At 41.9% G+C, this 21,914-nt stretch overlaps 2 protein-coding genes and 1 pseudogene across 9 annotated transcripts in view; 2 read left to right on the top strand and 1 right to left on the bottom strand.

Annotated features, from left to right (window-relative positions):
- The window catches only part of LOC136317118 (serine/arginine repetitive matrix protein 3-like), a 300,751-nt gene that overhangs the window by 27,849 nt on the left and 250,988 nt on the right, over positions 1 to 21,914 (top strand). The gene's annotated exons all lie outside the window — the stretch shown is intronic.
- ADGRG2 (adhesion G protein-coupled receptor G2) overlaps positions 1 to 21,914 on the bottom strand; it is a 133,601-nt gene that overhangs the window by 22,861 nt on the left and 88,826 nt on the right. For 5 of the 8 annotated variants that reach the window (XM_066249664.1, XM_066249657.1, XM_066249660.1 and 2 more), the window contains 12 exons: positions 20,756 to 20,797; positions 18,012 to 18,065; positions 12,277 to 12,332; positions 11,115 to 11,170; positions 8,475 to 8,514; positions 7,970 to 8,007; positions 6,247 to 6,341; positions 5,647 to 5,713; positions 4,787 to 5,172; positions 1,945 to 2,116; positions 1,612 to 1,768; positions 14 to 157 (listed from right to left, as the gene is read on the bottom strand). In XM_066249664.1, coding sequence (XP_066105761.1) covers positions 14 to 157; positions 1,612 to 1,768; positions 1,945 to 2,116; positions 4,787 to 5,172; positions 5,647 to 5,713; positions 6,247 to 6,341; positions 7,970 to 8,007; positions 8,475 to 8,514; positions 11,115 to 11,170; positions 12,277 to 12,332; positions 18,012 to 18,065; positions 20,756 to 20,797 — 1,307 coding nt within the window. The remainder of the gene's footprint in view (positions 1 to 13; positions 158 to 1,611; positions 1,769 to 1,944; positions 2,117 to 4,786; positions 5,173 to 5,646; positions 5,714 to 6,246; positions 6,342 to 7,969; positions 8,008 to 8,474; positions 8,515 to 11,114; positions 11,171 to 12,276; positions 12,333 to 18,011; positions 18,066 to 20,755; positions 20,798 to 21,914) is intronic. The other 3 variants (XM_066249661.1, XM_066249663.1, XM_066249662.1) reach the window with 1 other exon arrangement.
- Positions 12,703 to 14,156, top strand: LOC136317302 (scavenger receptor class B member 1 pseudogene; annotated as a pseudogene).

Here is a 21,914-nt window from a genome sequence, read left to right as displayed (position 1 = left end):
GCGGCAACTTTACCTGAAACAGGGCGGGTGTTTCAAAAAAGTTGAACTGAACCCTGGAAGCTAGCTCTGTATCATTAGCTGGCAAATTACTCATCAGCGATGAGGGCAGAGAAATAACGCCAATACTATCCTCAGGAGCCTCAGTTTCCAAAGAAACCTGAAAATCAAGTAAAAGATAATAGAAATGTCTGGGGCTAGTATAATGCAGAGTTATAAAACACAACTATTTAAGATGGAGAATCATGTAGGGGCATTTATCTGTGGTATCTCTGTAGAATCAGTTCTTGTTTCTCTGATCGCTGCAAAATTTGAGGGGACCTGTGACAGGGAGAGGAGGCCATGGAGCAGGAAAGAAAACATTTTAAGGATGCACAGAAATAGTCAGAAAGTGCAGGTTATTATATATCAATTATATCTCAGTAAACGTGGGGGGAGGGGAAGTACAGGCTAATTGCAGACCCCAGGGAGACCATAGCAGAAACATGCCAACTTGGTGACTTATTAGGGCAAAGTCTTCACAGAACCACATGCACTAAACTTGTCAAGTGAAGATTATAAAATGAAAAGGCAGGACTTGATTTTACTTGGGTGTTTTGAGTCCCCGATCCCTCTGATAGGTGGACAGACAACAACGCGAAGTAGGATTGACATTCAGTACCACTGTTCACACCAGTGTAGTCGTAACACTTGTTAAAATATTGGAATGGGCCTGACATGCAGTGGATAAGGCGTCAACCTGGAATGCTGAGGTCACCGGTTCAAAACCCTAGGCTTGCTCGGTCAAGGCACATACCAGAAGCAACTACTACTATGAGTTGATGCCTCCCACTCCTACCCCACTTTCTCTCTCTCCTCTTTCTAAAAATCAATAAATAAAATATTTTTAAAAATATTGGAAGCCCTGGCCGGTTGGCTCAGTGGTAGAGCGTCGGCCTGGTGTGCAGGAGTCCCGGGTTCGATTCCCGACCAGGGCACACAGGAGAAGCGCCCATCTGCTTCTCCACCCCTCCCCCTCTCCTTCCTCTCTGTCTCTCTCTTCCCCTCCCGCAGCCAAGGCTCCATTGGAGCAAAGTTGGCCCGGGCGCTGGGGATGGCTCCATGGCCTCTGCCTCAGGTGCTAGAGTGGCTCTGGATGCAACAGAGCGACGCCCCAGATGGGCAGAGCATCGCCCCCTGGTGGGCGTGCCGGGTGGATCCTGGTCGGGCGCATGCGGGAGTCTGTCTGACTGCCTCCCCGTTTCCAACTTCAGAAAAATACAAAACAAATATTGGAATGGATTTTGGAAAATAGCTGATGTCCCTGCTCTCTCCCAACTACCGAGAACCCTCCACCAGACACTTCCCGTAACTCACAATCCCAGACTTCCATAATCCAGCTGCTAAAGAGTTAGTACTGGGTGCAACAAGGACCTCTGAGATCCTGCTCCAGCCAAGACCAATGTCATTTATTTTTTGATTCTGTGGTGCCTCATTGTTGAATATCACCCCGACTATAAGCAGTAATTGCCTCAATCATATACTCATATCCATATTCAAGACTCGATCCCGTGATATACGATACAATATATCGTAAGCAAGCAAAGGCTGTTCCCACACTAAATTAAGATGTACCTGAAGATTTGCAGGGTCTTGGGCAGCAAAGGTAGTTGTGTTGAAATTACTGGAATTCACTCTGATCACAGCCAGAGCCAAAGAAGGGGAGGTTAGACTTATGGTCTTGGTTGAAAAATTCAGCTGTAAGCCAATGTCATCCACTACTTTTAACAATCTGTAAAGATAAGTGGCAGTTCAAATTCAGGTCTCCCACTTTTCCCCCATTCTAAGCAGAACACAGAGTTGCAACTTAAGTCATTATGAAACTCATTGTGAGAGAAAAATACTTGGTTATAATTAATCATGTAAGAAGCTTCGTCATCACTGTAGGGTCGGTTTGCTAAGTCATACCTTTGGGCCAGAGGAGCCAGCAAGGCAGGTGGAGAACGGAGCAGTTTGCTGACTTTGTGTATCATTTCTTCTGCAAGGTTAGGCTCCAAGCTGCCTAACGACAGAGCTGTCTCCATCTGAGACACTTGGTTCTCAAGATCAGAAACAGTGATGCTGCTGGTATGAAGAATTTCTACAAGAGAGAGCCAAATTACTTTCTGAACACATACTGAAAAACTTACCGACAAAGAAACATAGACTCTGTGATCTGGCAAACCCACTCCTAGGTATTTGCCCCAGGAAAATGAAACATATCTTAAGAAGACTTGTTCATGAATGTTTATAGCGGCCTTTTTCATGACAGTCCCAATCTGGAAACAACCCAAATGTCCATCAGCTGCAGAATGGATAAACAAACTGTCCATCTATACAGTGAGCTATATAATTCAGTAAGAAAGAGAATAAGCTACTGAAACGGGCAACAACATGGATGGATTTCCATTTCTCCAATGTATTATATTAAGTGAGAAATGCCAGACTCAGAAGGCTACATACTGTATGATTACCTTCACGTGACATTCTGAAAAAACCAAAAGTACAGTATAGAGAAACAAAACAGCTCAGTGGTGGCCAGGGGCTGGGCATAGTGGACAGGGGGTTGATTGCAGAAGGATACAAAGGATCTCTGGTATCATGATGGTGGTTACAGAACTGGGTGTTCATTCAACCACACAGAACTATACAATTTCCATTCATCCTTAAGAACTGGATGAATTTTACTGGGTGTAAATTATACTTCAAGAAACCCAACTAAAAAAGTGTAAAGCACATCAGTGTATTTAGTGTGTATTCATATAAGCATAAATATACTTGTATTTAATTTCTGTCATGTGTACAAGATTTTTTTTTTCAGAGACAGAGTCAGAGAGAGGAATAGACAGGGACAGAGAGACAGGAATGGAGAGATGAGAAGCATCAATCATCAGTTTTTCGTTGCACATTGCGACATCTTAGTTGTTCATTGATTGCTTTCTCATATGTGCCTTGACCGCAGGCCTTCAGCAGACCGAGTAACCCCTTGCTCGAGCCAGCGACCTTGGGTCCAAGCTGGTGAGGTCTGCTCAAACCAGATGAGCCCGCGCTCAAGCTGGTGACCTTGGGGTCTCGAACCTGGGTCCTCTGCATCCCAGTCCGAGGCTCTATCCACTGCACCACCGCCTGGTCAGGCATGTACAAGATTTTATATGGGTGGCTAGGAGTACTTTTCGTGGAAAAGAGAATATTATGAAATTCATAGTTTAACTACCAGCTGTACGCCTGATTTTTAATAGTGTTTTTAATTGGGAAACTGATAAAAACCTGTCTAACAACAAAAAGGTCTCTTAATTTGATCACTTAACATCATCCTATTTCTTATTTTGCATATTCCTGTCTAATCTTTATCCATGTGTTATGTAAGATACTATTGTAAACATGGTGTGCAAACTAGTGTTATTTTCACTTTACTCAAGACTTGAAAAATGGCCACGTTTCTGTCTAGCTGTTGTTATGCATCGTTGTGTAATAGTCATTGTGTTATAGGAGTCATTGTGAGAATATCAATGTCTCAGCATTCCTCTCCTGCGGAACCCTTAGGTTCTATCCATCGTTCAGCTACCCGGTAATACCTCAACACATGTTCTATGCATGTGTCACTTTGCTTCTGTTGTCTCTTTGCCTGAAACCCAAGTCTTAGGAGCAGAAGCACAGACATACGAGGCCACCTTGCTGGCCTTTCTGTGTAGCCTGTCAGCTCGAGTCTAAGGGGCAATGAGGATAGCTTTGGAAAGGTGAGCATTTTAGGCTCAGGCTAATGAACTTCAATTTTACCTCATTCTTCATCAGCCATTAAACCTTCTCTTAACTAGGGCCCCAATGATTTTACAATTTGGCCTAAAGTGTCCATATTTATTTTGCAAATTGCTTAAGAGAGAGCAGTCCAAATTTGAAGAAATATCAAGTCACTTGGCAGAAGTTCTAAATGTCCTGGGGAGCTGGCACTGTGGGACCACTGCCTCAGCTGCCATCTCATGTCACCCAGAATTTGGCTTTGCCTCAAACCACCTTAATTCTCGAGGAAGACCTGCTTCTCACTCACTGAATTGAGACTCTGGAGAGTACCCGGATATTTTTGTGCTTTCTTCCTTCTCCCCTTTAGCCTTACCCTACACCAACTTTGTTTCTGGGGAGCCCTGTGCAGTTTCCGTGGCATTCTCCTATACACCATTGTTCTCAACCAGGTGCGCTTAGTGTGGCTATTTTCATGTTTAAGGAGCGCGGGCTGAGTGCTCTGCTTGGAGGCGCTAACGGGCTCATCCTGTGAAGGCCCATGCAGCCCCACGCCCAGGCCTTCTGAAGGTCTCTCCCTCCTGGCGGCCGCCTGGGCTCAGTCCCAGCCTGTCTCTCTGGGACTGACTGGTTTGTGAGAACACCGTTGATTTGGTTTTCGTTTTTTTCTCTCTTCTGTCTAAATGGAGGTACTGTGTTTAACTGTTCAAAAGTTTTGACTTCAGAATGTTGAAGACGGTGACTCAAAAACCTTTTGTAAGAGAAAAAAAAACCCCTATAAAATAAATCATCTAGACAAAATGAGATCTGTGTTTGCCTCAGAGCTATTTCTCCAGTCTTGGCCAAAACACTTACACTCAGCCGTATCAATGTTCTGTGAATGCCTGAAAGGAAGCTCTTGAAATAAGCAGACATCATAAAAAGAAAGGCTGGATGTGAACTTATTACGGATATCTTGATTTGGGAGTCTGGCAGCTGTATTTCAGGTAGTCAGAATGACAACAAACACAGGCACAGCTTGGCTCCTCATATTTACCTGTCCTGTTAGGAGGTGTGCTGGTCGTGATGACACTCTCAGGGGCAGACGTGGTGGGAGTGGGAAGTGAGGACTGCACAGGTGTCAGGGTGTGGGAAAGATCAGTTTGGGGAACAGGAGAAGATATAGTTCCAGACTGGGTGGGCATGTGAATGGTAGGGCTAGAGACTATGGGAGCGGAGGGCTGGAGAGAAGAAAAGTGAATCACTCCTGTTGGGCTCTGGGTGATGACAGATGGATGAGCTAGATGCTTAGCTAAAGAGAAGTCACTGGAGACCCGGGAAAGAACAGTGGCCTGAGGAGCAACTGGGATGAAATTGCCGGAAGAAACTGGTGGGCCGTGTGGATAACCACCAACAGGACACGTAATTGGATTCTGCAAGTCACTAAAGGAAAGAATCAGAGAGATGCATGTGAGACACAAATGAGCTACAGAGAGGTGAATCTCCCCTGGCAACCATCTGACACCACCCTGAACTCCAGGCTGCACCCCAGACCAATGATATCAGCATCTCTAAGGGTGGGAGGCAGGCATCAGTGTTTTTAAACCCCCCCCAGATGGCCCCAATATGCAGCCAGACCCAAGAAACTCTGCTCTATGGTCTGGGAAGTCCATGAACCAGCAACACTGGCTTCAGCAGGGAGCCTATTAGAAATGCAGAATCTCAGGCCCTGCCCAGACCTACTGGTTCAGAATCTACATTTTAACAGGTTCTTCAGTGATTGATATTTGCAGTAACATTTGAGACGTGCTGAAATGGAAAGCCTTTATTCATTGTCAAAATTTCAAAATTCTTTAGCCAACATGTCAATTAAAAAAATTTTTTTTTAAGAAAAGGGTCAGCATGTTTGCTACATACCACTGCAGTTTTTCTAATTCTTCTGGGGAGGAAGGGCAGGGTATTCTGACAGAACAGCAGCACTGTTCTGGAGGAGACAAAAGGAAAGAGAGAAGAAAATGCATGGTCAAGAATAAGTAAAGATAGCAGCTCAGATCCATCAAGTATTACAGTTCTTAAACTGACTGCATTTTAAAGAGCATTTACCTAAAACAGGTGATAAAATAAACTGGATGTCACATATACATAGTGGGTACTCAAAAATAGTGAGTGAATAATTTTGAGAAGATTATATGTACACAATATCAATCACTCTTTAGCAACTCCTAAGAGGAATTCAAAAGTAAACATTTAGATCCCAGCAGCAAGTGATTGAACACTCCAAATAGATCTCTCCTTCTTAACAGGGATTATCATGTTTTCAAATATAGTATACTGAAATTTTATTAAGAAAGCAAGAAAAATCACCTTTTAGAGCTCCTTGAAAACTGCCCAAGGACAAAAGGGTTAAAACAGAAAGTTGTACCATGCATAAACTTATTAATTATATTTTCAATTTTAAAAAGAACCCATCAAAGCCATATGAAAATGAACATAGCTATAAAGATAGAGAAAACTTACCCATTGGGCGAATCTTTACTCCTTCCAAAGCCACCGTTCTGGAACATATGTCCATGGTCTTGTTCAGTTTTATTGTGAATGTACAGTTTAATGTGCTATCAAGAGAAATATATGCAACCAGAATGTTACTAATTGGAAACCTATCTCCATATTTGTAATTGCTTTCTTAAACTTAGAGTGAGGAAGGGAGACAGTGACACTGTTAACTTGCAGTGTTACCCTATAAGCTTGTACACACCCACCTACTATGGTCTGAACTTGATCCAAAAGACTATAGGACAAGAAATTTATAGCGGTTTACATTCACAGAAGCTGCAAACCAGAGACCCTCTGACCACACACAGCTGCTGATTCACTTTGCCCACCACACAATGAACAGGCCGGGGTGAAACTTGGCTACAGAGACAAGCATCTTGACATCTAGAGCCTTACCCCCAGCTGGCTACTTGCCTGGCTTCTGTAGGCATTTGAGTTTCCATATAGGAGCCCTTTCAAATACCAGCCTAGATGAATATCAAGGTCTCTTAAATCCAAAATCTCTCTGGCAGTACAATCTAGATTGTCAGATAACTGGGAATTTAAGACATTCTCTCTGGGTTTCTTTGTACTTTATTCTTGGTTTAGGTGAAAAATGCTATTATTGCAAAAAAAAAAAAAAGAGGTAAGTGAAATGAACTAAATATATATAAGTGGATAGGGATTTGATATAAAATTTCATGGAAGACTTGCCATCATTTGTACCAATGAGTAGTTTGATGGTCATTTTTTAGGTCATTCGCTTGGTTTAGGCAGCCAGGACATCCAGTGGACACAATTTAAGATACTCTGTGCAAACATCAAAAAAGTGTCGGGCAGTCTGACCAGGCGGTGGCGCAGTGGATAGAGCGTCAGACTGGGATGAGGAAGACCCAGGTTCGAGACCCCGAGGTTGCCAGATTGAGTGCGGGCTCATCTGGCTTGAGCAAAAAGCTCGCCAGCTTGGATCCAAGGTCGCTGGCTCGAGCAAGGGGTTATTCGGTCTGCTGAAGGCCCGTGGTCAAGGCACATATGAGAAAGCAATCAATGAACAACTAAGGTGTTGCAATGCGCAACGAAAAACTAATGATTGATGCTTCTCATCTCTCTGTTCCTGTTTGTCTGTCCCTGTCTATCCCTCACTCTGACTCTCTCTCTGTCTCTGTAAAAAAATAAAAATTAAATTAAATTTAAAAAAAAGTGTCGGGCAATCTCTGATTCACCTCTGCGTGCACTTTTTAATTTCTCCTTTTCTCTCTCTTTCCAATATTTTCCTTCCCTTTCCTTCTTCTCCCTTGTTCCAAATTGTGTTCTTTCTTCTCTGACTGTCCTTAACTCTGACTGGACCACTAGGAGCCACTTCTTGGTCATGTTGGTGGCCCTTGGGGCTAAGGACATTGATGATCCTTCGCCTCATGGAACCAGAGGCCAGCAGCCCAACACCACCCACCCCTCTGTACTTTATAAAGAAATGAGAAGATGGTTGTAACAGACTGATGAGTGTTTGGAAGAATAAAAATACATATATCTAAAATGCCATTAATATGTATTTATTTTAGAAGAATGCCTTTGATTTTGCAACCTAAGACTCCTCAATACTTTATTTCTCTTGAGTAAAGAATAATGAGATTTGTTGAGATTTTAATAATCAACAAATAATGAGTTGATCGAACCGAGCAACTTTATAAAAGTATCAAAAATAACTGACCTTTGAGCTTCTGCTGTAGCACACACTATAAAATAAGTCTGAAACAAACAAACAAAAATATACATGTTACTTTGACAGTTGAAAGTATCAGACAAGACAACCCTGGACTAATCACAGCATCATTGACTCTTAGAGCCACAAGAACCCCTAGGGATTGTCCATTCCCATTCCTACCAGATTCCTGACATGATCAAAGCTGTTCAGACTGTATAGGTTCTGTTTATAAACCTCTAGTGTCAGGGAGCTCACTATCACATCAAAGTGGTCATTCTCCTGGGGCCCTTGTTTTAAGAAACTTTGGGTTTTTACGTGAGAGAAAATCCACCTCCTTGTAATGTCCATCCATTGTGCCTAGTTTTAATTTTTGGAGGAATAGAACCAATCCATTCACTCTTTTACATGACTGACTTGGGGAAATTTGAACATATATCTCCCTGGGAATGCAGAGCCCCATGCCTTCCCTCAAACAACAATTATAGACAAGGTACAGGGTGTATACGATTACCTCACTTAGGGCTTGCAGGGTTTTGTTGAGGTCTGTTCGTCTGTTAACAAAGTGAGAAATTGACATGAAGGAGACCATTGGTGGTGTTAAATTCTAAACAAATAGATTTTTAACAAATACATCAAGCATATATTTATTGCTTGCAGTATTCACTTTGAAGAAACACTGGGTAATTATAGAGATTCCTATGTGGGAAAAAGAAATTATTTATATGACAAGGGAAACTAACCAGACAGAGGCTGTATTGGTAATAGCCAATAATTGCAAGATAGAAATTATGGTTGAACAATTTTATTATTCATCAGGCTACCAAAACTTCCAGGCAGCTTCTGGCAGAGGGCCAGAGGAAGAGCTGGCTGGCTGAGGGAAAGTTTCTGAGACGTGCCAGCCACTCAACCTGTAGTAGACCCTGGGCCTTGGATTCCCTCACGCCCTCTCCAGCTGACCCTGCCTGCCCCTCCTCACAACTCCTCCTTCGGAATTTCCCTCACTCCGCTCCTCCAATCACACTCCAACAACACTTGTATTTCTCCAATCTGGGAGAGTTTCATGTGAGGTTAAGATGAAATAAATCTAGTTTAAAAATCCACTTTAATGCAGTGCTTCTCAAGCTGGGGTGACTCTGCCCCCCAGGAGACATCTGGCACTAGCTAGAGACATCTTTTTCTTGTCGCAATTGGGGGTGAGATGCTACTGGCATCTAGTGAGTGGAGACCATGGATCTGTTACACATCCTACAATGTTCAGGACAACCCCACGTAACAAAGAACTCAGTCCCAAAATGTCAACAGTGCTCCAGTCGAGAAACCCTGCTCCAAGGAATGGGCAGTAGTTATGGGTGGCTGCAGGGAAGGTCTGGAGGGAAGAAGGGAAGGATGGTGACGATTGTAGTCAGCTTTTTGAGCTTACAGAAGCTACTCCGGAACTGCTCAGAGGCTACCTTCTTTCTGGGGCGGGGGTGCGGGGGTGGGTGGGTTCCCAGGCCACTTCAGTTGTGTTCGTTCTGCTCTATATTCAGATACTTAGAACATCCCTTGGTACCTTGTATATGTCATCTTCATCATAGGGATCATACTGTTACTATGTCATAATTTCTTCTCATCCTGCATCTTTCCTACCAGATTCCAGACTCCCTGTTCTCAAAACGGCCTCATGCTGCAGGCACCAGGGGAGCATTCAAAATGCTCATGCCTGCGTTGCAGTCCCCAAATACTGATTTAATTGGTATGGAGTGTGCTTGGGTATCAGTGGGTTTGTTGTTGTTGTTTTGTTTTGTTTGTGCTTGGGTATCAGTGTTTTTTAAATTGATTTCAGAGTGAGAGGAAGGTAGAAGAGGGGAGAAACGCTGGTCTGTTTCTGTGTGTATCCTGGCTGGGGATCGAACCGAGCAACCTCTGCATATCAGGATGATGTTCCAGCCAACTGAGCTATATGGCCAGAGCTGGGTCTCAGTGTTTTTTAAAAGCTCCTCAAATGATTTTAATATGAAGCCTAGTTTTCATTTCAGGGAGTTGAGTTTATTCCTCCTTGTATCCCCAGCACATAGTTAAGGTGTTCAACAAATACTTGGTGGCTTTAAATGAACTCATCTCTATTTCAAATCTAGTACTTGAGATGAATTACGAGTATGCTAAGTTATATTCTGTTTGTAAATTTGTGAGTTTGAAAAATGTTTCCTATCACTATTATTGCCCATCTAAAGTTTAAAATCCTTGGACATTATTTCACATATATGCTTTGAATAGTTAGAAAAGCTATATTTCCATCAAGAGTTAAGAAAAAATAGGCATATAAAGGACACGAACAACACCCTAGCCCATCCCAGTTCTCACTATAACTTTTTGTTACTATAAACTCAGAAGAGCCCTAGGGATGTTTGCTATCCACCAGAGGGATTCATGCATGCGGTTCCTCTCCACCTAGGCATTGCTGAGTCACCAGAAGGGGCTGGGTTAAAATGCCAATTAAAGGGTGAAGCTTAAAGAGTAGTTTTTTTTTATTCGCTTTGACCTGGGAAATGTTTTTCTCCTTGTTGTCATCACAGATAAATCCCCAAAGCTTTTGAATTTGGTTGGAAGTTTAAAGAAACTTCATGTGAGAGGTAGTAGCAAGGTTGAGAGTAGATGAAGTTCATCTCCGTGCGGCTTCTCTGCCATGAGGGCAAAGACACGAAGTTTCCCCTGCCAGTGGACAGGGGAAGACTGTTCTGGCCTAGACCAGCCGGCTGGCCCACATTTTGACCTACTGTCTAACTGGAAGAATATATTTGTAAACTGAGCTCTACTTAACAAAGACCCCTTTCTGACTTGTGAATCACTAATGCTTCATGAAAACATGAACAAATGGTATGCATGAAGTCTTACCTTGAGCTCTTCTTTCAATCTTGCTGGCTACCAAATCATATTACTCAAATACCAAATACTCAAATGGCGGTAATTTCATAGCATCAAAGAGAACAGCCTCACAGGGCTATTAATTGGTGAAAGGTGATTATGGTTATAGTTTGCAAAGAACTCAAGAACCAATTCTCTGTAACCCTTAGGTCTCTTTCCTATTCTCAGTTTCAAAAGCAAGATAACTCAATAAGTATCTTTCTATAATTTATGTCTTAAGTTTTGAATCAAATAGCAGACTACTTACTTCAATTCACTTAGAGACAGGACTCCAGTTAAGGTGTCATTAGCCTTATTTTGATTCTGTTAGAAACACAAATCATTAAGAATACAACAATACCGCTTTTTTTCCCCCTTTTTTACAGGGACAGAGAGAGAGTCAGAGACAGGGACAGACAGAAAGGAACGAAGAGAGATGAGAAGCATCAATCATCAGTTTTTCATTGTGACACCTTAGTTGTTCATCGACTGCTTTCTCATATGTGCCTTGACCGCAGGCCTTCAGCAGACCGAGTAACCCCTTGCTCGAGCCAGCGACCTTGGGTCCAAGCTGGTGAGCTTTGTTTTTTCTCAAGCCAGATGAGCCCGCGCTCAAGCTGGCGACCTCGGGGTCTCGAACCTGGGTCCTCCGCATCCCAGTCCAAGGCTCTATCTACTGTGCCACCACCTGGTCAGGCAAAATATCGCTTTTTTAATACTCTAACAAGAAGATGTTCTTTAGTTTTGTTGACCACCCAAAGAACTACACCCTAAAGACTGCATGGACTACTTGCTACCTAGCAAATGATCAAATCCATGTAGACTGAGCCAGCTTTTGTTTTCTTTTAAAAATATTCTGAATCAATAAGTGTGATGCACTAATTTCTTTTTTGTTATTCCATTCTGCCTTTGGTTATTCCTCTACATGAAAGGTCCCAGATCTAAGTAAAAGATTCCAATGTAAGAAAGGAAACTTGATAGCAGTCATCACTATGTTTGTAGAACCTAATTCAATTCCTGGCACATAGTAAGTCCTCAGGAAATATTCATCAATAAACAAACCATGTGCAGCTGGAAAGGCTGATACCACTGTCACAGTCCCCATAGGACAAACAGGATCAGTTTCAGAACACTATTCTTAGATTCAATATATGTTATATTTCTTCTTGTTAGGAGTTTCTAATGTAACTTTACATTTCAACATTTAGCAGCAAACCTAGTGAAAACTATAATTATTAACAAAATACCATGATTATTATGAAGCCAAGCCCTCTTAGCAAAGCTAGGGATTCAATAACCAAATTTATTTATATTTGGTCATAAAAGTAAATAAATATACCAAATATCATTAATCTCAGACTTAAACAAATCTTTAAATATACATGAATTCATTTTTTAAGATTGTAGTAAGAAAAATCTTTAAAACCTACCTGGGTAACATTGCTTTCTTCGTCATACTGAAATATTATCTCACCTCTAAAAAATGCTAAAAATAAATTTTTAAAAAGAAAATTGAGATTTGCATCCTTAGAGCTTGAGGATTAATATAACAGAAAAATATTATCAAATTACTTTATGAACAAATTTTCATCAAATTCTTTGCTGTTATTCACATTTACTCTCTTTTCTACCAGAAAGTGACTCAATATAATTTTCAGAAAACATGAACTATAAATTTTATGTAGGAACGCAGAAAGAGGGAACACTTGTTCCCTTGTCATGAAATTTTATCCTGGCCTGCCAAATCCCAGTGCCCAGGGTGTCCTGGGTGGTCTGAAGGCGCTCTCAATGGTGCAGAAAACCACTGGCTACCTGCCTGGCCGTGCCCCCGTGTGCTGCCTTCCAAGAGATCCGTCATGTCGCTGCCCACGTCCCCAGAGTCGCTGCCTCTGTCACCTCTGCCCCAGACCCAGTTCTCTCCAGTTGCAGAGCCCTGGGAATGTCACATGGGCACCGGGGTGCACAGACACGGGCAGCCGCGCCAGAGTGTACTGCACGCCATGGTGCTGGGCTCCACTGGGCTGCTGTGGGCTGTGCTGGGCACTGTCATGATCATAGTGGTTCCCGCCACCATCAAGCAGCAGCTTCACACAAGTATGCACATCGGCCCAGTAGCCTGTCCTTTGGCATCTGGAAGGAGATCCCTGTCCCCTTCTACCTCTCCATCTACTTCTCTGACATTGTCAACCCCAACAAGGTACTCCAGGGCAAGAAGCTAAAGGTGCGGGAGTATGGGCCCTATGGATACAGGGAGTTCTAGCACAAGAGTACCATTTATCTCTTTCAATGACAATGACATGGTGTCTTTCCTCAAGTACTGTAACTTCCAGTTCCAGTGACAAGTCCAGAGGCTTGGGGCTTGGGGCAAGGTTATATCATCATGCCCAATATCCTGGTCCTGAGTGCAGCAGTGATGATGGAGAAGAAGCCTCTGGGCCTGAAGACTTCATGGCCTTGGTGTTCACTACCCTTGGCGAATGTGCCTTCTTGAACCCCACTGTGGGTGAGATCGTGTAGGGCTATGATGACCCCTTGTTCTTCCCAGATGTTCCCCTTTAAAGGGGAAGTTGGAATTATTTGCTGAGCTCAACAACTCCAACTCTGGGCTCTTCACTGTGTTCATGGGGATCAAAAACTTCAGCCCGATCCACCTCATGGACAAATGGCATAGGCTCAGCAAGGTCAACTTCTGGCACTCGGATCAGTGCAACATGATTAACGGGACTTCGGGGCAGATGTGGGTGCCATTTATGGCTCCCGAGTCATTGCTGAAATTCTACAGTTCCAAGGCCTACAGTCCATGAAGGCATCCCACCTTTTGCTTCAAGGTCCCCAATACGTAATTTGCCAATGGGTTATTTGCCAATGGGTCCAGCTACCCCACAAAGACTTCTGCCTGTGCCTGGAGCCTGGAATCCAGAAGATCAGCACCTGCGCGTTCAGTGCAGCCCTGCTTTTCTCCCGTCCTCACTTCCACAACACTGACCCCGTCCTGAGTGGCAGAGCTCAGCCTCCACCCCCACAGGAAAGATCATTCCGTTTCTGGACATCTACCCAGCCACAGGAGTCCCCATGAACTGCTCTGTGAAGTTGCAGCTCAGCCTTACATCAAGGTTGTCAAAGGCACCAGACAAACCAGAAAGATCAAGCCATGGCCCTGCTGCCGATGTGGTCTGAGGAGGAGAAATGCTATTTATTTTGGAGTAGCAGTAAAAAGGGCTCAAAGGATAAGGAGGCCATGCAGGCCTATTCTGAATGCCTGATGATGTCAGCTCCCAAGGGGACTGTTCTGAGAGAAGCCAGACTGTAGGGCCCCAGGGATGCCAAGAGCCAGCTTAGCCCAGCCACTCAGCCAGACCGGCTCCCCTGCCCCTACACCCGGCTTTTTCAGGCCTCTCTCAGCACACAGCCTGCTGCTCCCAAAGTCTGAGCCTCCCCGTTGCCACACACACGTGTCTGCACACTGCACAATCCCCAACATGTGTATGCAGGTGTGTACAGACATACTCAGGGTTGGAGATGCTGCTGAGGGAACTCAAAGAGAGGCTCACCAACAGGGACTGTTCCAGGACCTTCTCTCCAAGGCACCCACTGGCACTGTGCACTGGGTCCTCTCCCTGGGGTGAGCCCGTTCAGCCAATGGGTCACTTCTCCCCAGCTGCTCTCATCAGTCTGGAAATACTGCAGCCTCCCTCCCCCATTGGTGGCTCAACTAGCAGGACAGGGCTTTTACTCCAAGGGGCCAGCCACTGTCCTGAAACCCAGCCCAGGAGTGCAGACTTCTTTTGCCAAAACCAGGTGGGCAGGGGGCCATGGCCCCAGAGCTTTGGCCTCTCTGCACCAATCTGGGCTGGGGGTATAGCCCCTTCACACAGGCCTCAGAAACCAGCATGAGTGACAGATGTCCCATACAGCTGCCCCGACTGTCTCCTCATCCCCCACAGGTCTTTGATCTCCCTGAAGTCTACACAGGCACCTGATTTGGGTGTCTGGGGCCCCTTCCCTCCAGCGAAACTGACATCATCCCGTATACTGAGCCAGCCACTCCCTGGCTGGGGTGGCAGGAGGCTCTGCCCTGAGCTGCCCTCCATGAGAACCCTCATCTTTTAGCTGCCAGGCCGGAGGCGGAGAGGTCTGGGCCCTGTCAGCCTGGGTGTCTGGTCAGGGGGGAGACCTCTCCACCTGCACCTTCTGATCTCTGGGGCAAGCCTCTGTCTCTTTTCTACTGGAAGAAAAAATAAGTTTTGTTATCTTTTAAGAATAATTCACTATTGAAGTAATAAATATTTTTAAAAAGTGGATGAAAAAAAGAAACTTTATCCCTACATGCTTCTCCTCAGAACTTTGTTTCCTTTATAGATGCTAACTGGGGGATAGGTGGCTGTAAGGTTAATGTTTAAGAAGTTCTCCTGAGACTGTTGTAGTTGCAGGTACATAGATAAGGGGCGGAGGGGAAAGTGTTTCTCAGAAGGTTAGCAGCCTTATGGAGGTCCATTCATTCTTTGCTGCTCTCTGTTTTTCTCTTTTTAAAAACACAGCTACCAAATTATCTTTCCCAGAAACAAAGCTGAGATTTGGCTTTGAAACTTGAATTGATCGCAGGGCAAGTCCTTTCTTCAGTTGAACAACTCATTGGGATATTCATCCCAGAAGTGCCAGAAAACCCTGTTCTTAAAATGCTCACTTTGAGTAGCATTGAAGGCAGTTTCAGTCAACCTATTTCTTGCAGGGTATATTTGGAGGAGCTCTGACTCTATCTGAAAACAAATACAGTTGAGACCTCTTAACAGAAGAAGTACATTGTGTGTAATTCATGGTCTAGAGACAAAAAACTGGCCTCTTGAGCAAAAGGACACAGATGTCACATATATAAACTAGAGCAGGGATCATCCAACTTTTTTTGTGAAATATCAGACAGGTAGTAAATAGCTGAGGTTTTTGTGGGTCATATGGTCTCTGTTGAAATGACTGTATTCACCTTGCACTGCAGTGCAAAAGCAGCCATAGACAATATATAAATGATTAGGTGTGGCTGTGTCCAATAAAATTTTACGTACAAAAACAGGTAGTGAGATATATCCGAACTATGGGTAGTAGTTTGCCAACTCAAGAGCTAGAGGGTTAAAGGCCTCCTCAGCTTATCTTTGATCACACTCCAAAATACAACTGATTCCCATAGCCCAGTTCCCAATGGGCTACCGCCCCTAAAAACAGCCAACAAAGCCTCCGGACCAGAGATGAACATGATTTATCTATTTCAGCAACTTTCCTACTGAGAACTTCAACTCTGCATGTTGATACTGAAATTTCAGTTAATACAGTACATAAGCATTAGAAGTAAAGATTCTTGATATATGCATAGAATTACTTACCTATTTTAAAAACTGATTTAGTGTATGTGCACATGTCGACACCCAAAATTTCTTTCCCTCACCTCTCTATTCTCCAAGTTCATCCACCAGTCTTGTTGAGGGCATAGTTTCATAAATGTGCTGGGAGCACAGTGGTAGCAGAGCAACCAGGAAGCCACCACCTTTTAACTGGGAAGCTACCACCTCTGACCATAAGCCTAACTGGTCAGCTCGCAGTTTCTTCACTAGCCTCCATTTCCCTTAATGAACCCAGATTGAAACCTGCAAGAAGTGAAGGTTTCTAGTTTCTGGCAGGATATTGTGGGATTTCTGGTGCCAAAAGAGTTGGTCCCCTGATGAGGTTGTTTTCAACAGACACTAAAACAAATGGTCAATTCAGTCACTTAATTAGGGAAAACATTACTCCAACCAGCTTTCTGACATCTGTTATTCAAGATGACCAGTTTTTTTTTTTGACTAAACGTTCAATTTTCAAACAGTTATCAAACATCATGTAGACACAACACTAAAGTAGACATTAGTCACCAGTCCAAACATAGATGAAGCACTAAAATAATGAAATTATGGAGAATTCAGTAAAGAGAGGAGCGAGAAAAGAAGGGAATAATTACACAATGTATGAAGTTGAAATGTATCCAATGAAGTTTTTTTTTGTCTTGAATCAAAACCAGATAGGATTGTCCTACTATATTCTACCTGGAACATACTGTCAGTAGAAAGCTCATATAAGCAAAATCACACTCATGCAAATAGGAAGTGTTTGTTTGTGAAACATTCCTTTAACAGAAAGTTTTCTCGTTTTCTAAACCATCCAAAATTAACTTGTTTTACTTGCAATTGTTTCTCGTGTTTTTCTTCTTTTTTACATTTTCAAATGCACATTAGTTCCATTTACTGAATGCTCCTGTGTTTTTCAAACAAATTATTAAACTGTGAAAGGGAACAGAATAAAAGGAAAATGTTCCCCTTGTGAGTGTTTCTTGTTATATAAATGGAGACACACTAAGACTTTATTATAACATATTTTGTTACCTTCCTCCTCTTTCTTCCCCTGATCCAGTTCTGACTTGCCACACCATGTTTTTCTGTTTTTCGCATCAGCTTTCATTGCTTTCAACAAGGAAGGGAGCCCAGAAAGCCAACCCAATGTGAGAAAAGTGGTTGTTTCATTCCTTTTGGCCCATGGCAGGAGGGAAAATATTCTCATTTCAAAAATAGCATGTTCTCAAGAGATTTCCATCTCAGTTTTTAAAAATAGTGAGCAATCTTAGCTAGAGATGGCAAAATACACTATGAGTACTACTGGAATTAGCACCCAATTAACTAGGTGTATGTGAGGTTTTCAACATTCTAGAAGAGTGGTTTGTTTTATTTTTTAGCAAAAGACAATATCCTGTTTCTAAGCTATAATAACACTTAAGGTCCTATGGAAAAGCTTGAGGAATTTGTATACAAGAAGTGGCTTTCAGTAAGTAAGTTAATTATTAATTATGTTCACGAATCAACTCTAAGTGTATTGGTTATAGATTTAAAGCTATGGTGAAAAATATTTGATGTAGAGCTTCATGTTCTCTCATTAAAGAAGTTAATCCATCATTTCACTAGGCAATGGGAAGATAGTTTTAACCAGATCTAAAATTTTCTTTGTTTTCACTTGGACTCATAATAACCAGGTGGTATGAAAAGATACAGATCAAAGGGGCATACACCATGCACACAACAGGAGAAAAACAAACCATTTTTCTCTATGAAGCTAGTTTATCTGGTAACATATAATGCACACAAGAACTAACCTGAGTCATTGCAAATAGATGACAAATTGCAGATATTGCTCTGGGTTTTGACTCCTGCAAAGAAAACACAACTTAGCGGGTTAAGCATGTCAACACCTTTACTTGTATACTACATTGTCAAGAGAATTAATAAATTTAGGCATCAGATGTGGACAAAAATATTATAAGTTGGATGGAACTGGCTGGATGAATTCCACAGAGACTAAATGAATAAGAGTTTTCATTTCTTAGTTGGTCAGCTATGGAACTTGATTCTTTACTATTCTTTAGTATGTCAGTACCTAATCCCCTACTCCTACCTAAAATTTCTTGTCCCATTCCCAGTTAATTCTTCTCTTGTCCAATACAAATAGAACAGTATGAATACAAATCGAGCATAGAGACTTTAAATGAAATAGCCCCTATTAGATTCTCTTTTCTTTCTGGGTAGGAGATGAACACTCTGCTGGCCTCCGCTCCTTATGCAAGTGTTTGTATGAAATAACATCAATAACAAAAACTACAAAATTCAAAAAATATTTGCTGAGCACCTACCAAAGTCTACAGACTTTGCAAGTTTCCAAATACAGATCCTTGCCTTCAACAAGCTTGCAATCTAATGAGTGATACTAACCATTAAAAAAAAAGTTATAGTGAGGGCAAAATGGAGTGATGGCCAAGGCAACAGCCCACACAGGCACACACAGGAGGCAGAGATGAATGGGAGATGAAATAAGCCACATTAGAACAAAAAACTTCATGCATATTCATCCAAGAAACACTTCACCAAAGGTGAAAGAAGTCCATCTCTTCTTCCATTTGAAAAGAGTTCAAAATTTACTACTCTAAGAATCTTTCCTTCATTGATTGTATCATTCTGGTGGAGTATAAGACATCTGTAGTAAATGTGAGGGGCAAATGCTAACAGTGTACTAAGCAAACTGCCAAGGGGGAAGGGTTGTTATATTAGAGGATATTTTTGTATCCTTGTTAGGTCTGGTTTGGTTGAAATTATGTACACAATGCCTGATTGCTATTATATTTCCTTTGCTCTTTATGAGTGCTTAATTCTTTCCAAGAGAATTGGTATGGACAGAAACTAAAATTATGATTTGAGTTAGTGTGTATGATATGGTTTCTGCCAGAACAATTTAGTTGATATTTGGTGTATAGGCATCGTGGTTCAGCTAAGTTTTGATTCTGTGAGCAAACTGAATTTAGGTGCTCAAGTTACCTGACATGTAGATTTCTATATTGTTCCACAGCAATGTTACTCACATCAAAAGAGAAAGATTTCATTTTAAATATACTTGCTAATGGATATAACTCAGTAGAAATATACATTATGCAATTATACAGTATAGAGAAAGGTGGGTGCTTAAATGGTCTATTGCTTACTAAGCTTTTCATTATATCACATCTTATCTTTCTCTAAATTTTAGTGGCACCTTCATTTCCAGCGATGTGTGTCTTTTGCTGCTTATTCATATTGAGAATTTTCTTTCCTATTGCTAGGGCTTTTATGCTGTAATTTCCCCTAAGTATGTGGCTACAGGTTGTCCTTTAAATCATGAGTGAGAAAATTTTCTCTGTAAAGGGTCAAATAGTAAATATTTTTGGCTTTGTGGGCTGTATAATCCCCGTTGCAGCTACTCAACTCTACCATTCATTGTAGCAGAAAAGTAGCCATAAACAACATGTAGAAAAAGAAAATAGTTACGGCACTTTTCCAATAAAACTTTATTTACAAAAATAGGTGGATTTGGCCTGCCTATAAGCAATAGTTTGCCGACCTCTGCTTTAAATAAACCAGAAACCTCTGTTAAGCATATCATTAGCCCTAGTCTTGTAGTAGATACATAAAAGCACATCCTTTTTTTAAAGAGGTTGAGGTTCACTTCTTTAAGAATCTTTCCTTCATTAGCCCTTCTATCTCCCATGCTTCTTAACCATGTCAGAAACACTTGTGTAACCATTGTCTTTATCTGCATACAGCACATTCGTGTTAATTATCTGTTTGTTTGCCTTGTTTCTCCCCATGGACTAGAACAGGGGTCCCCAAACTTTTTACACAGGGGGCCAGTTCACTGTCCCTCAGACCATTGGAGGGCCGGACTATAAAAAAAAACTATGAACAAATCCCTATGCACACTGCACATATCTTATTTTAAAGTAAAAAAACAAAACGGGAACAAATACAATATTTAAAATAAAGAACAAGTAAATTTAAATCAACAAACTGACCAGTATTTCAATGGGAACTATGGGCCTGCTTTTGGCTAATAAGATGGTCAATGTCCGGTTCCATATTTGTCACTGCTAGCCGTAACAAGTAATATGACGTGCTTCCGGAGCCATGACGCATGCATCCCGCGTCACTGGAAGTAGTACTGTACGTGAGCGATGCCGCCACATACAGGACTCCAGGAGCACAGGATGCGGATGACCACTAATGAAAGAGGTGCCCCTTCTGAAGTGCGGCGTGGGCCGGGTAAATGGCCTCAGGGGGCTGCATGCGGCCTGCGGGCTGTAGTTTGGGGACCCCTGGACTAGAAGATTCTTGAAGGTGGGCATTGTGTTTAATCATTGTTATTATAGCCCCAAACACTTAATACAACTTCAGGTACCCAGTGTATAAACATCTATTCATTAAGAACAGATTTCATTTTTAAAAAGTAAGAAAAAAGAGAAAGAAAACATTAACATCAGCCATTTGTTTAATTTTACTTTATAAAAAAGAAAGTCTTGATATTGATAAGTCATACCTGATGCATTGAAGGGTTTTACTATAGTGATTTTAGTTTTTTCTGCAAAGAAGCAATTTAAACATTAGAGCAGAATTGCTTGTTTTGAAAAATAAATTTGCCATGAGTATCATTTTAGTAAAGTGTTAAGAAAATCATGCTGTTGATACTTTTAAAACACTATTGGTCATCTCCAGAATGAATGGAAATTGCATACACAGATCAAATAGCATTGTCACAAGGTGGATCTGGGATTTAAATTCCCATATTTACCCAGTTAGATCACACCTAATATACACCCCACTGCTTGTGTAATTTTACTGCAATTTCCATGCTCTGCTGCTGCCAGACACATTAATGCAGACTTATATTTCATATATGTAGAATTAAGGCACTATCAGGGCCTTCAGGTGATAGGTTGTAAAGATCAGGTGATTCGGAATAAAAATGAGTGGAAACAGTAAACACAGAATCTAAAACAATGCTACTGTACTCTACAATCAAGAAAGTGTTCTGGTATTTCCTCTAGGAGTTAATATAATACTATTCCCATTGTATTGATAGATAAAATTATTCTCAGAGAGGTTGATACTATCCAACTACAGTCATACAACAAACTCACAGCAGAACCAGGACAGAGCTGTTCCGAGTCAATGATACAGGTAAATATTAACACACTCTAAAAAAGCAAACCTTAGAATATCTTCCCAACACATTTTGGGAACAGAGCCCAAGCTTCACTTCCCAGACAATGGAGAACCAGGTTGAGAAATCCTGGCTGTAAGGACGGCCAATTAGAAGAGGCTGTGTTCAGAGCACAGATTTGCAAACAAGTTCTGTCTCCTAGGGTGAGTGGCAAATTCTGAGGAAAACACAAAGCTCAGATCTTGGAGAAGCACTTAAAAATGTGATGTTATACTGACAGTTTCAGAAACTTCATTTGTATATGTATTTGATGAGTTGCCATTTCAATATGTGACTGACCCATGGGCAATGATAGGGGGTATAGAGGCTGATAGCATTTTGTATTATGAAGAATCATTTAAACACATTATTTTGTTTGCTCTGATACTTTTCAGAATAAACAAGATACACTGTGAAATGAATTTCTGGTTCTAAGAACAAAAGTGCTTAAGGGGAAAATTTTCACTCTCACTAATAATCAAAAGCACAAAATAGA

Source organism: Saccopteryx bilineata, chromosome X, assembly GCF_036850765.1.
Source record: "Saccopteryx bilineata isolate mSacBil1 chromosome X, mSacBil1_pri_phased_curated, whole genome shotgun sequence".
NCBI lineage: Eukaryota > Metazoa > Chordata > Mammalia > Chiroptera > Emballonuridae > Saccopteryx > Saccopteryx bilineata.
This window is presented reverse-complemented; position numbering and strand designations above follow the sequence as displayed.